We start from the raw sequence: 15304 nt of genomic DNA, 5'->3' as shown, positions 1-15304 counted from the left end.
TTGCAGAAGGAAATCAGAGGTGCAAGAGGTGCCCAGCTTTGCAGGGATAATTGCTGCTGCCTGACACACAGGACTGTGAAAGACCTGTCCTGAGGGAGGGAACTCAGAGTGACAGGGAAGGAGAGCATGGGGATGGCAGGGCTCTGGCTGAGGTGAGGCTCTCCTGCCGTGTCTCAGACATTGTGTGTGGTGTGAGGGGTGTAACTTGCTTGTTTGGAGCAGATCCTCCTGTCTTCTTCTACCTTCTCTGCTTCTCTGCCTCCCTCGGAACATCGTCCCTCCTCCTCCCCGTTGCGTACTTGCCAAGTGTCCTGTTGTGAGGCAACAAATCCATGTGGGTGAACACTGGATTCTCACCCTCTCCCCATCACAATGATACAAAAGCCAAACAAAACAGGATTTTCAAGAGGCAAAAGGGCCTTTTTAGGTGTTGGGAGTTCTCCCTGTTTGGGCCATGAGGCTCCAGTGCTCACCTGCTCTGAGTAGTCATTGCCGTCCACGTCGTCGCTGTTGGAGTGACCTCCTGGACTCTGTACATCTATTCCATGGCTCTCCAGGATTGCTGCTTCTTCGAAAAAAGCAAATGGATCCCTCATTTATCTGATGCAGTGGAGAGGTTAAAGTAACTCGGGGTTTTTTTTCCTTTTCCAGGAAGTTAGAATAACTGGAGGAACAGGGTTAGTTCTTAGCACCTCCCTCTTCACTCTCCAACATTTGGGAAGGCAGCACAGGTACAAACACTGCTTTGCCTGAAATCCTCCCCTGCCAACTACCAGACCTGTCTGGGAGCAAAAATCCCTGTCTTCCAGCAGTCCTAACAGAAATCAGTGTCATTTCTAAGGTACTGAGACATTAGTGACATTAGTGACTGTGACAAAGGCACTCCCTGTAAATCTTCCCCCATGGTTTGGACTGGCAGGACTCAGGGGGTGGGAAGTGTCTGAAAACAGATGGGAGAAATTTCTGAAAGCACTTCAGGGATTTGAAAACACACACAAAAAAAAAATCCATCTTCCACTAGGATCCATAGATTCTAAAGGTCCCCTTCATTCTTTTGATCTCTTTCCGTATCTCCTCCCCAAACACTAAACTCCACCCACCTTGGACTGAGTTTGCTTTATTCCCCCATCCCTTTGAGAAGCCTTTTTTACTTGTAGAAAAATAAATTTAGTTAAACTTCAGGAACATGTTAAATGATCTAATAAAAGCTTTTTTTTCTTATTCAGAAATAAGGCAAAATAGTGGAACATTTGAAATAATTAAAAATACTGGAAATAAGCAGATATGGATGTCTGTTCACCCATGTGTTGCTAAAGTAATTCCGCATAATATCTAAGTAAGGGCATCAAACTCTTTATGAATGGCAAGAGTTTGTTCAATCCACAAAATAATAAATCACTGAGATGATTTATTCTCCTCAGAACATCTTATCCACATCAGAGGGTCCCCTTCCTATGAGTTCAGAGTCACTTTGGATTTCCTTACAATCAGCTAAGAAATCACAGGGTTAATTCTGAAGTGACTTTTGTTTTTTTCCTGATCATCAACAAAAAATATGGCTTTTTTCCAGCCACTTTTCTCTGGGAAAAACCTTGGAAAGCTGTCAGGGACAGAGGTATAACCAGGATAAAATCCACACTAAGTTTGTGAACCTCCCAACATCTCTATCTCCTTTATTTACAATTTTGAGGTTTCAGTTCGTATTTGAGTTTGGACACTCAAAGGAGGGAAATGCAACTCTCCTTCCACCTATAAAATTCTCACTTTTCTTTTTAAGGCTCATCTTCCAGTAAAACCTTGTAACTGCATCACTTTTCCTGCACTGATGACAGAATTCTACAAATTACACGTATTTCACAAAAAATCTGGAACAGCAAGAGACTCATTTTCATAATTTCTCCACATTTCTCCCGAGGCTGTCAGCACCTCTGGTGTTTCCACTAATTTATTCTTATGTAATTGCCACCTCTCCTGAGCAAACCTCAAGCCTTGCAGGCAGGCTCTGTGATACATTACCGATATTGGCTCTTCTCTTGATCTCCTTCCTCCTGTTGGCAAACCAGTTGTACACTTTGAGGGAGGTAACTCGCTCCAAATCTGACAACTTTTTTCCTAGGAAAGCAATGGAGGGGAAAATAATAGTTCAGTGGTGTTACTCACTGGGTTCCAGAGAAGATGTGGCTGCCACATCCTGGGAAGTGTCCAAGAACAGGTTGGACTAGATTTGGAGCAACCTGGGATAGTGGAAGGTGTCCCTGTCCCTGTTCTGGGATTGGAAATTTAGATGAGCTTTGAGGTCCCTGCTCACACAAATGATTCTGGGATTCTATGGGATAAACCACTGAAACACAAACAGCACTGGCAAGGTATTATAACTGAGAAAAAAGTGAACTTTATGTGGATCACATTCCAGTGTCTAGGTGCTGTGGCACTAACTGACAAGTGTTAGAGTTGTGTTCGCACTGTATATCCCCTCATGGTTTGTCCCTCCATATCCCTTCTTTTTATCTGGTTCATCCCAGCTTTCCCATCAGTACCTGTATGTCCATCAAACCCCAACCCATGCCCCTGTCTCCACCCAGGTGATGTGTCCATCACCTGCTGACCATTCCCCTTTGTCCAGATCCTTCTGGCAGGGTCACCAGGTACCTGGACCCTGGCTGGGACCCCTCCCTCACCCCCTCCTCAGTGCTCACTCTGAGGTCTTGCCCCCCAAGAGCCACTCACGTGTCCTTCCCCCTTTGGCTGTTCAGGTTTCCCCATCCCCCTGTATCTGGCTGCTCTGGGTGGGGACCTCCCTCTCTTGCTCTGGATGTCCTTCGAGGTCAGATGTGGCCTGGGATCTCTCCAGGCCCTCATTAAAATCTGGAACTAATCCTGAGGGAGAGCGCCTCTTTCCTTTGCTTGTGGGACCAGCTTGTTTTGGACTCACATGGGAGCTTCTCCAAGCCCCCCGGGATCCAAGGAAATTCCTTCCCTCTGCCCACTCGCCCCACTGCCATAAACCCCATCCCTGGGGCTCCTTCTCTTACTATGTGTCACGAGGGTACAGTTCAGTGTTTTATACAGCAGCAGAATGAATGAAGTGGTTTTGTGTCACCCTTGCAATCTGCTTTCCTTTCTCTCAGCACCCATCACACCCTCCCAACTGTGCCAGGACACTCGGGATCTTTTGGGAGAACGGGGGTGGATGCTGGAAACTGGATTTTTACACTTAAACCAACAAAAAATTTCCTAAAAACTAGAAAGCAGCTATAAAAAAACTATGCTTTTATCTGCTCATCACTATAAATAACATAAGACTAGAGGGATTCAGTATTCCAAGGACATCCTGGAAACCTCTTCAGCTGCTCTTGACCCTGTATAAAGTATTCCCCATATCTGCATCCTCAGACCTCTGCAGGCTATACAGGGTTGAGCCCCCCCTGCTTCTCACTCCTTCTCAAAGTTTATTTATTCAGCATACAAAACACCCATGTAATTGCAGCAATCTGCACACTTAAATAAGTTAGGAGAGATGAGACAGGTGAAAGAAAGAAAGAAAACTCTGGAAATTGATAGCTTGGCTGCTGCCTAATGCTTTGCATCAGCACCACTGGCAGTATTTTACTGCTCCCTGACACGGCCTTGCAGCACTTTGTTCCAAGTTGCTCCACAAACCAGCAGCACAGCCAGGAATCAAACCCTCAGCTCTCTGGTCCTCTACCTGATGGATTTTTCAAGGAAAATTTCAGCAGGTATTAGGGGAAAAGTACTTTGCCATGAGAGTGCTCAACACTGTGGAACAGAGGCCTGGAGGAGGGAAAACCTCTGGTTTTGGAGATACTGAAAACTGAACAATCTCATCTAAGCTGGTCCTACCTCACCAGATGAACTCCAGAGGTCACTTCCATTCTAAACTGGTCTGACCCTGAGCTATCCTGTGACAGTCCCAGCCCCCCACAACTCCCTGAAAGGACAACAAGGTGGGATCCACCTTTTTCTCCCAGGGAACAGGACGAGAGGAAATGGCCTCAAGCTGCACCAGAGGAGGTTCAGGCTGGATATTGGGAACAATTCCTGCCTGGAAAGGCCTGTCCAGCCCTGGCACAGCTGCCCAAGGAGATGGTGGAGTGCTCAATCCTGGAGGGATTTAAAAACCCTACGGATGAGGCACTTGAGGACATGGATCAGTGGTGGCCTTGGCAGTGCTGGGGATGGTTGGACTCAATGATCCCAGAGGCTTTTCCATCCTAAATAATTTTGTGATTCCATGTGCATGACTCACACTTTAGTTGCCTTCTCATTAATTTTTATTCTGGTTGTAAGAAATCTAAATATAACCAAAACACAAGTTCTGAAATCTATGTAAATGTTTGGTTAGCAAAACTAAGCAAAGGCAGGTGCATCCACTAACACTACACTGAATATTCATGCTCCTCTCCCAAGTATAACTTCTCCAGAAACAGGGAAAACACAACTTTTTGACCTAAAGATAAGGTCCTCCATTAACACCCAGGTTCTGATCTAAGATCCCTGTCTGGAAGCTGTAAAATACTGAAAAACAGGAGAGCTGAGCTCCTTCCTCCTCCAAAAACCTGATTTATCAGCCAAAGGTTGATGACCTTGGAGGTCTTTTCCAACCTAAAAAATTCTGTGATTCTGCAAACATCAGTCTCAGAACTCAAGGTGCTGAAACCTCTTTGTTTTTGGGAAGGACCCCCCAGCAGCTCCTCACCTGGTTTTTGTATAACTGCATTACAAGCATTGGCAATTTCTTCTCTCTTTGCCTCGTCGGGATATTGATTCTCATTGAAGTAACTGCAAAAGGGGAAAAAAACAGGGTTTTTTTAAGAAATCAGAGCATGAATGTTCCAAAGCAGCTCCACTAAAAGGTGTCAGCTGCTGATTTATGCATCACTCCTCCAAAGGTACCACAGTGAATTTTATGGTAAGGTAACATCAGCCTGCACTTAAGTCCACATGGAATGAAGGAAATTTCCCAAATCCCTCAGATAAATGAGTATTATCTCAGCATTTGGAATATTGTACCAGGACACCCAAAAATGTAGGCAATTCCATGGATAACAGAGTTAAGATTGTCAAGTGAAGCATCATCTCCAAGACACCACAGGCCTTTGACCTTATTATAATTTATTTATTATTTATTCCCTGACACACCACTAGCTTAGGCAGAAGGAGCTGTTTAACATTTATTTTGATCCCTGTTCAAATATATTTGTTAATATATACACATCCATACATACTTTTAATATCTGTATTATGCAAAACCCCACAAATACTGCAGAGACAGATATGGTGTGGAGATGCTATGAAATTACACAGGACGATTTCTACAGTCAGACTGTTTTTTTAAAACCACAATTCAAAATTTTTCAATCTTCCTCAGAACGACACATTGAATACAGCATGTTACTATCAGTATTTTTCTAGAATAATTGTGATTTTATTGTACTTTATATGCAGTAAACATCCTATAAAAGTTAAAACTATTTCCTCTTTTGCCTCATTGAACTGCTCTGCAAATTTTAATGAACTGATTTATATTCCACAGAGTTTATCAGATCTGCATTAAAACCAACAAAACATCCTGTTTTCTTCAATGGACTCTGCTAATCACACCACAAGCAGGGACTACCACTGTTTTTTCTGTAGATTATCCATAATATATAATCCTAGGATTTCTTTTATCAACTTTGATCAGCAGCAGGCCCAGCTGTTGGACAGCTGCTCTGGATTTGAAAGTAAGATATTTATTTCCTTAACTGTAGATCATTTGGCAATAGGAGATTCAGGCATATTGAGGCAATTATTATTTTCCATTATTCATCCAGTGGATTGGCCCCAGTTACCTTCTATGGAAATCCAGATTCTATTCCATACCAGAACTGTTTCTGTCCAAATTTTGAGCACTCAGGAATTTTAGGTGCCACTATTTCATCCCCCTGTTCACAGAGGTCATTTACAGTCACAGCTATGCCCAAAATGGGGTCCCATTTCAAAATTGCTCCTCAGTGAGTAAAAAATAAATCACACATGAGCTCAGAGAGTTGCACCATTTATGTACATCCAGGTGATCTCCTGGGACAGAGCAAATGGAACCACAGGAATAGCTCAATCTTCTCTAAATAAAGGGCAGCTCTGCCTTAAACTTCAGTTCAAGTGTTGGAAAAGTTGGGAGTTTGTCAGCCAACACTTCCACTTCCATTGCTGGAATTAAGGTGACTGAGGAATCGCAGGAGGAGTTCCCTGACACAGGATTGGTGTCTTTATTCAGCTTTATGAGAATTTAAAATTAATATCATGCCCTCTGGACATGGTAATTTTTAAAGTGTATTTTCCCCTCTTCCATGTCTGTCCCCTTTGTGTGATTCCAGCCTTTGAAGTGATGTGTGGGTCCATCTCAACCTGCTGCAAATTTCTGATCAAAGGGGTCACAGGGCTCTGTACAAAGGTGCATTTTTGGGGAATGGAGAGCTTGGAAAACAGAGCAGAAAATGCTTTTTTCCAGTGGTTAGTGATGGAAGCAGGAGCTCAGGATCCCAGTTCAGCAGCCCCATGACAATACTGCAGCTCTCCCACCTGCAGAGCACTGCCCTCAGCCCACAGCCAAGAATCATTTCCTCTTCTAAGCACCCTGAGATAAAGGAACATCAAGAGATCACAGCTGAGAACTGCTGCTCTGTTATTTACTGAACATATTGCCTGCCCTGGAGTCCTAACCAGCACCACATGTACAAAAAACAACATTTATGGAAGAAATTACAAAATACATATAATTATCAATCCGGGTGACCTTGAACTGCCCATTCTTGTTAATTCAAGAAGCGGAGACACTAATTAAAGCAGCAAAGACAACACCAGAACCACCAGTGACCCTTTTCTTGTCACCTAACTCAACACTGTCCCTTTCCCAAGCCACAGCCAGGCTTTTGCTGCTTTCAACAAATAACAAAAATTATTTTTTATCAACAACAAAACTTCAGCCCATGCTTACATTTCTCTAGGATAACAGGAAATCGCTCTGTAATGGAGCAAACATCCAGAACTGGACAAGGAATGGAACACCTCTTCTAGCAAATGAGGGAGTTTTGTGTATTCCAATCATTTTTGTGATTTAGAAACTGCTGAAACAGTAATTCTTATCTTTAAACATTTTACAACTAAGATATAAACAATTAATTTGCCTGACATTTCTCATCATTCTGAAACTTTTTTTTTTTTTAATTCAAACAGGAATTTCTGATCTTTTCATACAAAATGTCTAAACATTTCTACAAGAAATGTTTAGAAGAAATTCTCACTAAAAAATGTGAAATTCTTCTCATCCTACATCTCCAATTTATGAAAAAGCATCAAAAAATCTCAGTGAGTTGTCACATAATCGCCCTGGTCATTTTTGTGGGGATCCCAAAGCCAAATGAGTACCAGATGGAAGGGGAACTAGTGGAGCAGTTAAAACTCTGTTTCTGCAGTTGACAGCAATTTTTGAACCTGCCTCTCCTTCCCCCTGCTGGACTATTCCTTATCCTCATTAATGATGGGACTTCTCCTTCCCCCACACATCCAACCTCCCTATAAACTTGGCCAGCCCTCAACTTGTGCTCCCCAAAACTGAATGTTCTCCTCAAAACTCAATCCCAGGGTGGTGTGGGGTGGAAGGGACCTTAAAGATAATTCAGTTCCAACATCCTGCCATGGGCAGGAACACCTGCCATTACCCCAGGTTGCTCCAACCCAATCTTGGACACGTCCAAGGATCCAGTGGCAGCCACAGCTTCTCTGGGCAAGCTGTGCCAGGGTCTCACACCCTTCCAGGGAAGAATTTATCCCCAAAAGCCAACCTAAATCTACCCCTTTCAGCTAAAGGCCATTCTTGAGGCCATACTGCTCCTCTCCATGTTGTGCTTTTAGTGTTTGAAGGAGTGCAAGCTGCTTTATCAGAGCTCATACCCTGAAAGGAAAAGGTCTCACAGCTCCAGGTAATCCAAAATACCCAACCCTAATTGCTGATTTTCCTCCTCAGCCTCCAAATCCCCTGTCCATGAACTCTACCAACACATCACGTTTCATCCCCATCCCATCAAGGTCTTGTGGCCCTTGTGCCATGACACAAAGCACATTTTAAACCTCCCACCATGTGGCACTTGAGGACCTGGCTTAGTGGAGAATATGATGCTGGGTGATGGTTGGACTTGATGATCTTAAAGGTCTTTTCCACCCCAAATTACTCTATGGGTGTACAATTCTATGATTCCTGCAAAGTAGATGAGAATAATTAAGTTTTCAAGATAGGGAAGCCATGGAAAAAAAATTCAAGACTTCATCACTGACTATTTTGTTTGCTCATGTAGAAGTTGTGAAAACACTGTGATTTTTTTGCACTACAGTTCTTCTTGCAGTAAATTAATTATTCTGCCTCTAGTTCTGCTTCTTATCAGACAGGTACACAGGAAAAGAATGCAGGATGTCTGAAATTCCCTTCACAGCCACAAACCTGTTCACAGTCTGAAAAGTTTCTGAAAGGTACAGATGAAAAATATGAAGCCAGATGAACTCAAAAAGAAGGAAAAAAAGAAAAGGAGCAGGCACAAGTAACTCCTGCAAAGGCACACTGCTTTCTAGACAAAGGGCAGCTGTCAGCTGAATACCTTCCATGAAGAAACCAAATGATCTCTTTTGTAGAAAATGACAGTGGAGGATTAAAATGAAAAGTGGCCAAATAATTTACATGAGATGAGAATCCGTATGATGGTAAAGAATGTAGATATCCTTGAAGCCGTTTCATTTCAATAACACTGAAGCCTAGAAAAATTGCAGATTCAGAGAAACCCTCTTTCTTTCAGGGATAATGTGCTTAGGACAATGATGGAGAGGGAATCCATCTCAGCCCAGGGCTCTGTAATGGAAGGAGAAGCCTCCCCCTGACTCTGTACCAAGGTGCCCCTCTCTGAATTCCTGCAATAGCTGCCAATCTTTTTTTTTTTTTTTCCTTCTGTTCTCGAGGCTGAGATATCAGATGCATTAAGCAATGCCTCAGTAGTGTTCCTGATAATCCACAGTGCAAGTTTTGTTGCTTCCTATCAGCTTTGCAGCTGCCAGGGAAGTGTCTGAAACAACAACCACAGAGCGGCAGAAGGATGGGCTGGGTCGGTCCTTTTCCAGATAAGGAAAGAGAAAAAGCCCCCAAAACTGATCAAAAGACCCCAGGCTGAGGAAATGCTTAGTTTACAGCAAGACCTAATGGTTAAAATTTCCAAGTGTGGCTGGGGTTCAGAGTGGAGAGGCTCAAATGTGTTGCAGGTAACAATTCACAGTGCTGCTGCAGCTGAGTCACTCAGGTGAGGTCACTCAGGTATGGGGACACAGATCACTCTCGCTGGAGGAAGGATAACTGACCTTGCAATTAATGGGAAGCAAGAATACACAGATGGATATTTACTGAAGAACAGCAGACATGCTGCAAGCTCACTCCCTTACTTTGTGTTTGCATCCCTGGGTTCCCACTTCCACCCCTGTAGGAGCTCCACCTGTGAGTGAAATATCCTGGCACCCTTGTGGGTGATCCAACTCCTCTGCTGGAGACCAGAGAGTCACAGAATGGTTTGGGCTGGAAGGACCTTGAAGACCCTCCACAGTTCCCACCCCCTGCCATGGGCAGGGACACCTTTCACCATCCCAGGTTGCTCCAAGCCCTGTCCAGCCTGGCCTTGAACACTTCCAGGAATGGGAGATTCATCTTGCCCGAGCTCAGGCTGCAGTCCAGCTTAACACAATTTAATCACAGAGTAAAGGGAATGACCCCATCCTCTCCTTCATTCTCTTTTTGCAGGGATGTTTTGTGCCCGGCTGCCTGCCTGGTCCAGCTCCCCACACATGCCAAGAGCAGCGGTTGTGCAGCCAAGGGAGGCGGGAGGACATGGCTGAAAAGGCAGCTGGGCCCAGCTCCTCCCACAGCAGCTCCCAAAGATCCTCTCCCAAGGGATGCTGAAAGCAAAGCCAGAGCCACGGGCTCGGCCACCAGCCCAGGGAGGGATGGAAAAGCAGAACTGTCCAGCTCCTACCCCTGTGGATGAACAGAAGCTTGTGCTGTCCCCAGGGATGGAGCTCCCTGCCAAATTCTCTGGTGTCTCAAAATACATGAGGTGAAAGCTGCTCCTTTGGCTCTGATAAGATGCCTGCAATTTCAGCTCCCTATCTGGTTTCCCTCCCAAGAGTTCCTCTGCTTCCCACTGACAAGGTACAGAAAACACCCAAATGTAGTTACCTATTTATCTCTCATTAGTACACTTATCACCCCAGTATCACCCAGCAGCCAGAGGTCACTGCTCCAGTCTTTGTGGCTTGTAGCAGAACTATTATTCAGGCTGTCAAATCAATGGAAATATTTCTGACGTTAGTCTGTCATCTGTGCCTGAGATCTTATCTCAGCGTGGCATGAGACAGACTGTCAGAGAAGTGACATTCAGAGCACAATCTCATCAGAAAGTGTAATGACTGGTTTATTTCCCAGTAAATACTGGCCAAGAATATCACTAATGCCTTTCTCAGCGAGGTCAGCAGATGACACCACCAGTTTTATCTACTGATATTTCTACCGATTCCCTAGTAACGACATGGGTGTCAACTAAACCCACAATATAAAGTCATTTTTATTTTTGACAGCAAAATTAAAGCTCAAAGATATCCTTCCCCTCCACAGATAAACTTTGATGGAGCTGAGAACTTCCCATAACCAGGCAAGGATGGGAAGTGCAGCTCTCTGGATGAACTTCAGCTGAGGCATCAGCTCAACCAGACCTAAGCAGCAAAACAAATCTAAGAAAAAAATCCCTAACTCAGAAAAAACACTGACAAAGATGATGGCTGCAGCTCTCTGCTGGTTTTTCCAAGCACCATCGTTTAGCCAATGGATTCCACAGGTCCGTGGATGTACAGGAATGGAGAAACCACTGCAGGACTGTAGCTTGACCTCTTCTGCAGCACTGACAGGAGGTCTTTCAGCAATTCTGGAAAGCTCAGAATTAAGCCCAGATCTTCTGTCCAACCTGCACACATATCCACTCCCAACATAAAAAAATTGGGGGTTTATCCAATGCAGAATCTACTGTAACTTTATACCACCTTTGGAAACAAACTGTAAAAATCCTCACTTTTTAAAAATCTTTCTTATTCCCCACTTGAGCTTTCAGGCCCAGGGTATTGTCACACTCTGTCTAGGGACAGCACAATTTTAAAGCCTCTCACTGTAAGAAATGTTTCATTCTTGGATTTCTTTTCACTGCAAGTGCAAATCTAGAGGAGAGATCTCACCAGCACTAGATCACTTAGAGCACCAGACAGAGAGAAACTGAAATTATTTCACACCTCAGGACGTGTCTGCATGTATAAATTCCAGAGCTATGTCAGTACACATTAAAAACCCTCACACAACAGAGCTGATTCTCAATTCTGGCTTTACAAGTTGCTGTCTAAACTCCAAGTGAGGCATTTCACTGATGTTTCTTAGCAGGAATCTCCTCTGCCACACAGATTAAAATGCCAAAAATACACCTTGCACGGGAGTGGGTAAAGCTGGATGACCTTCAAAGCTAACAGAACAACGAGATTTTCATTCTTTCAACATCACTTTCTCAGAATTTTGACAGTGTTCTCGAGGACCACAATCCTATCAAGCTATTAATATTATCCTAAAATTTGTTTAGAAACAGAATTAATTGATAATTGCTCTGAAAGCCTTGTACTTGCAAAAGATAATCTGTCCCTCCTAATCTCTAGCACCCTACTGTCGAGATAATTAACAATTAAAAAAAGAATAGTTAAGACATCCGAGGTGGCGATTTACTCTTCCTCATAATTGGATTTGGTGATAAGAGCATTTTTGAAATTACACAACAGGCTTCTTCTGAATGGCAAGATTTGGAGTTTGCAGCAATTTGAAACACAAAGGTACTTTTTGCTTAAGGCACCTTGAAGACACTGACAGCTGAGATTTTGAATATCCTTAAACTTGTCCTTAAACTTACTGGCACCACCAGACTCTCAAAGTCAACAGAGTTCACTAAATTGTTCATAAAATAAAAGTGGGCATGTTTTGAAGCCAGCAAGTTACCAACACATCGAGACAAGACAAAGTGAGAACTGTCCTGCTGGTTGGTGCGAGCAAACAGCATCTTCAAAGCTCTCCCTAACAAGGATCTAAGCATGAATAACAGGACCTCTTGTTCCCTTTTATTTACTTGAAATATTTAAATTGAAACCTCCATGCTGCAGGGATATTTATGTGCATTAAATCCGCTGGACTTGGTGAGTGATAAACAAAAGCTTTCTGCACACAATTGTGAAACAAACATCTCATCTTCGTTTTTTAACGTGGTACAGGGCAAGAGTTATTTCAGTTGTATTTTGGATTATCTGGTCCTCACGAGCAAAGCCAGAAACATCTCTGAGGAGGGATGAAGCCCTGCAGCCCACACACTGGGAAGGGCTGTTCTGCTGCTGGTGACCCAAAATTCCAACCAGACAAACTCTAATCAACGCTGAGGGTTTTACACACACCGCTCACAAGACAACAGAGGTTCCCAAGGCTTTATATGGCAACAGAAATAAACAGCAAAACTTGGTTTTTACATTACTCAGAACATCTTTATTTGCTCTCTGGAACAAAATATTCCACTCAGCAGTGCCAGAGCTCGCTTTTCAGCTCATCTGGTTGGGTATTCCGAAAACAGCCTATCCCTGCCTCAAAACTGTGCTTTAGGGGGATGCTCAGCCCTGGATGTTTGTAAATAATGTCAGTGTGAGCACCAAGGTCCTTCAGGTTGTCCTCATTATAGCCTCAGTAAGATTTTAATTCTTCTGGATGGGAATCTTGGAACCTCCCTTTGTCCCAAGCCTCCAGGAGAGGAAAAACACTAATCATTAAATTTGGGGTTAATCAGTATAAACTGACAGCTCCCAAAATCACCACCAGCTTTTTCCCTCAAAAATCCACAAGTTTTTGTTTTCAGTTTCCAGTCTTGGACCAGACTTGGTTCAGCTCAGCAGAGCCCCCATTTGCTGCTGCATTTTCAGAAAATAAAAATTAACTCAGCTAAATGAAAGGACCCTACAGGATTCCACAGACAAGGCCAATTCCTGCAGCACCTGAAGTTATCCTGCACCTGGATATCCAGCACCTAATGTCAAGATGAAATCTGACTTTGGGCTCAACACATGTATTTTTCCTAACACCCAGTATCTCCAAGATCTGGGCCAAAATTGTTATCTCATTAAGTGTTGTACAGCCAGGTAGCAGAAAAAGTATTTAATTTTTAAATATCAATCTATTCTGTACCTTGCAACCTAAATACAACACAAGAGATGGACAGAAGCAAAGGAAAATGAGAAATAATGAATTAACCCAGTAATGCCAGTAGATTAAAATACTACAGTGCCAAGACCAACTTCAGGAGGTTCTTCATAGGCAACACAGCAAAGAAGGAGATTTAAGGGAAGTTTTAAGCCATCAGGAAACTCTGGGATCTTTAAAGAATATTTCTCAAACCTGGCAGCAGCATCTTTTTCTTTATTTCCTAAAGACTGTCCATAGGGACAGGAAATAGCTGCATTTATTATCCAACTTTTTTTTTTTTTTTTTTTGCCTACAGGACTGTGAATAGTTATCTTGGAAATAATAAGCTCTAAAGACTCAAAAGATTATTTCATTTACCAACACCCATCATGTTTCCTATTTTAAGAACACCTTTTATACCCAGATCATCAACTCCTTTAAAAGTATTCTGAAATCGTCTTTTTTCATCTTACTCTTTAATATTATTACAAGAATTTACAGGTAGAGGAACAGGAAAGTGAAAAGACACAGAGCCAAGAAACCAGATTAAATCAATCCACAGCTCTTTACTCCAAGATTTGTGCTCCTTGCCCTAAGCCATGGTTTTTGCCATGTGCTTCATCTTAAATGTCATTGTCACCCTTGCTCAGATCAGCAGAGTTTCCTGGGGACAATCCTTTAGGGAGGCATGACTTAAAACAGTGCTGGCAGTAAAGCTCCAAAAACAACTGAGGAATTGTTGACCAGAAAAACGAATTATTCTTAGCATTTTTGGACTTTAGTAAAGTATTTGATAAAGTGACAAATGGGAAATTATTCATGATTTTGGAAAAGACAAAGATTAGTATAATTACAAGATAGGGTAGAAAGGAAACATCTAACTAAGAAGAGGCTGAAAAATTAAACTAATGGCATGGAAGACAACTATCAGGGATAGTCCTCAAGTATCATCTTTGGAGCATCTTAAAAACAAAACCAATTAATGATCCTGACAGAAAGTCTGCACATGGTGATGAATCTGCTGAGACCAAAGTCAGAAGCCGCATCAATACACTGAATTGAAGCACCATAAAAAGTAACAGAGAATCCTAATGGCAAGAACTAAACAGAAATTTAACGGTGCAGCAGCCAAGGTCGCCCACTTTGGGAACAACAACTTCACAGGCACAAAAAGATCATCAGCTGGGAAGATCAGTTTTTGTGACGTCGCTGTGACCAAAAGATACAATGCAACAAAAGCACCAAAAAGGCCAAGCCTGACATAGATGAGGATGCTGCTATTCCCTATGCAGAGAGAAACGCATTATAAAAAGCATTTCTTCTATGCTGTTGACAGAGTTCCTCACACAGAGCAAAGTATTCAAAACAAATTATAACTTACGCGTGTTCCAAAGGAAAATCAAACAAATAAGAAAGCTGGGCTATCCTAGATCACAAAAAAAAAAAACCCCAAAAAACCAAAAAAAAAACCACAAAAACAAACCCCAAAAGAATAAAAAAAAAAAAACCCTAGGATGTGGGAGTGACTTTTGTGCCTAAAGCCCATATGGTCCTCTGATAGAACATTTTTAAAGTGCTCCACAGTCTGACCAAGAGCCCATAAATATATGATGCAACAACTTAAGAGTCTGACTTTGGAATTTTCCTCCCTCACTTCCCCTCATAATGACTCTCTTTATTACTTGTGTAAAGACCTCACATCTGTTACCCCATGGCAGAGAGTTTCCTCTGGCTGAGGTAGGGCTGGACTCTGTTCAGAGCTGAGCTGCAGTGAGAGTCAGCAGGAAAGCTCTGCACTGATCTGGAAAGCAGGAATGGGAAAACCCAAGGGCACTCTGGGCTGGATGATGCTCCTGGATCCTCCTTGTTGACAGCAGCAAAGCCCTGGCTGCAGCAAAGCAGAGGAACAAGGTGCCAGCCTGGCCCTCAATTCCTTCTGAACGTTTCCCAGACCACTCAGAAGTTAATTCT

The 15304-nt window shown here is 42.9% G+C and overlaps 1 protein-coding gene across 12 annotated transcripts in view; it reads right to left on the bottom strand.

Moving 5' to 3' along the window:
• Window positions 1-15304, bottom strand: part of HMBOX1 (homeobox containing 1) — a 118795-nt gene that overhangs the window by 17854 nt on the left and 85637 nt on the right. For 5 of the 12 annotated variants that reach the window (XM_072926255.1, XM_012572947.5, XM_072926256.1 and 2 more), the window contains 4 exons: window positions 4718-4800; window positions 2017-2112; window positions 474-568; window positions 210-311 (listed from right to left, as the gene is read on the bottom strand). In XM_072926255.1, the coding sequence (XP_072782356.1) occupies window positions 210-311; window positions 474-568; window positions 2017-2112; window positions 4718-4800 (376 nt within the window). The remainder of the gene's footprint in view (window positions 1-209; window positions 312-473; window positions 569-2016; window positions 2113-4717; window positions 4801-15304) is intronic. The other 7 variants (XM_030269875.4, XM_072926257.1, XM_072926258.1 and 4 more) reach the window with 5 other exon arrangements.

The sequence above is a fragment of the Taeniopygia guttata genome, chromosome 3 (genome assembly GCF_048771995.1).
Source record: "Taeniopygia guttata chromosome 3, bTaeGut7.mat, whole genome shotgun sequence".
Lineage (NCBI taxonomy): Eukaryota > Metazoa > Chordata > Aves > Passeriformes > Estrildidae > Taeniopygia > Taeniopygia guttata.
The sequence above is the reverse complement of the archived record's forward strand: the minus strand, read 5'-3'. Positions and strand labels throughout refer to the sequence as shown.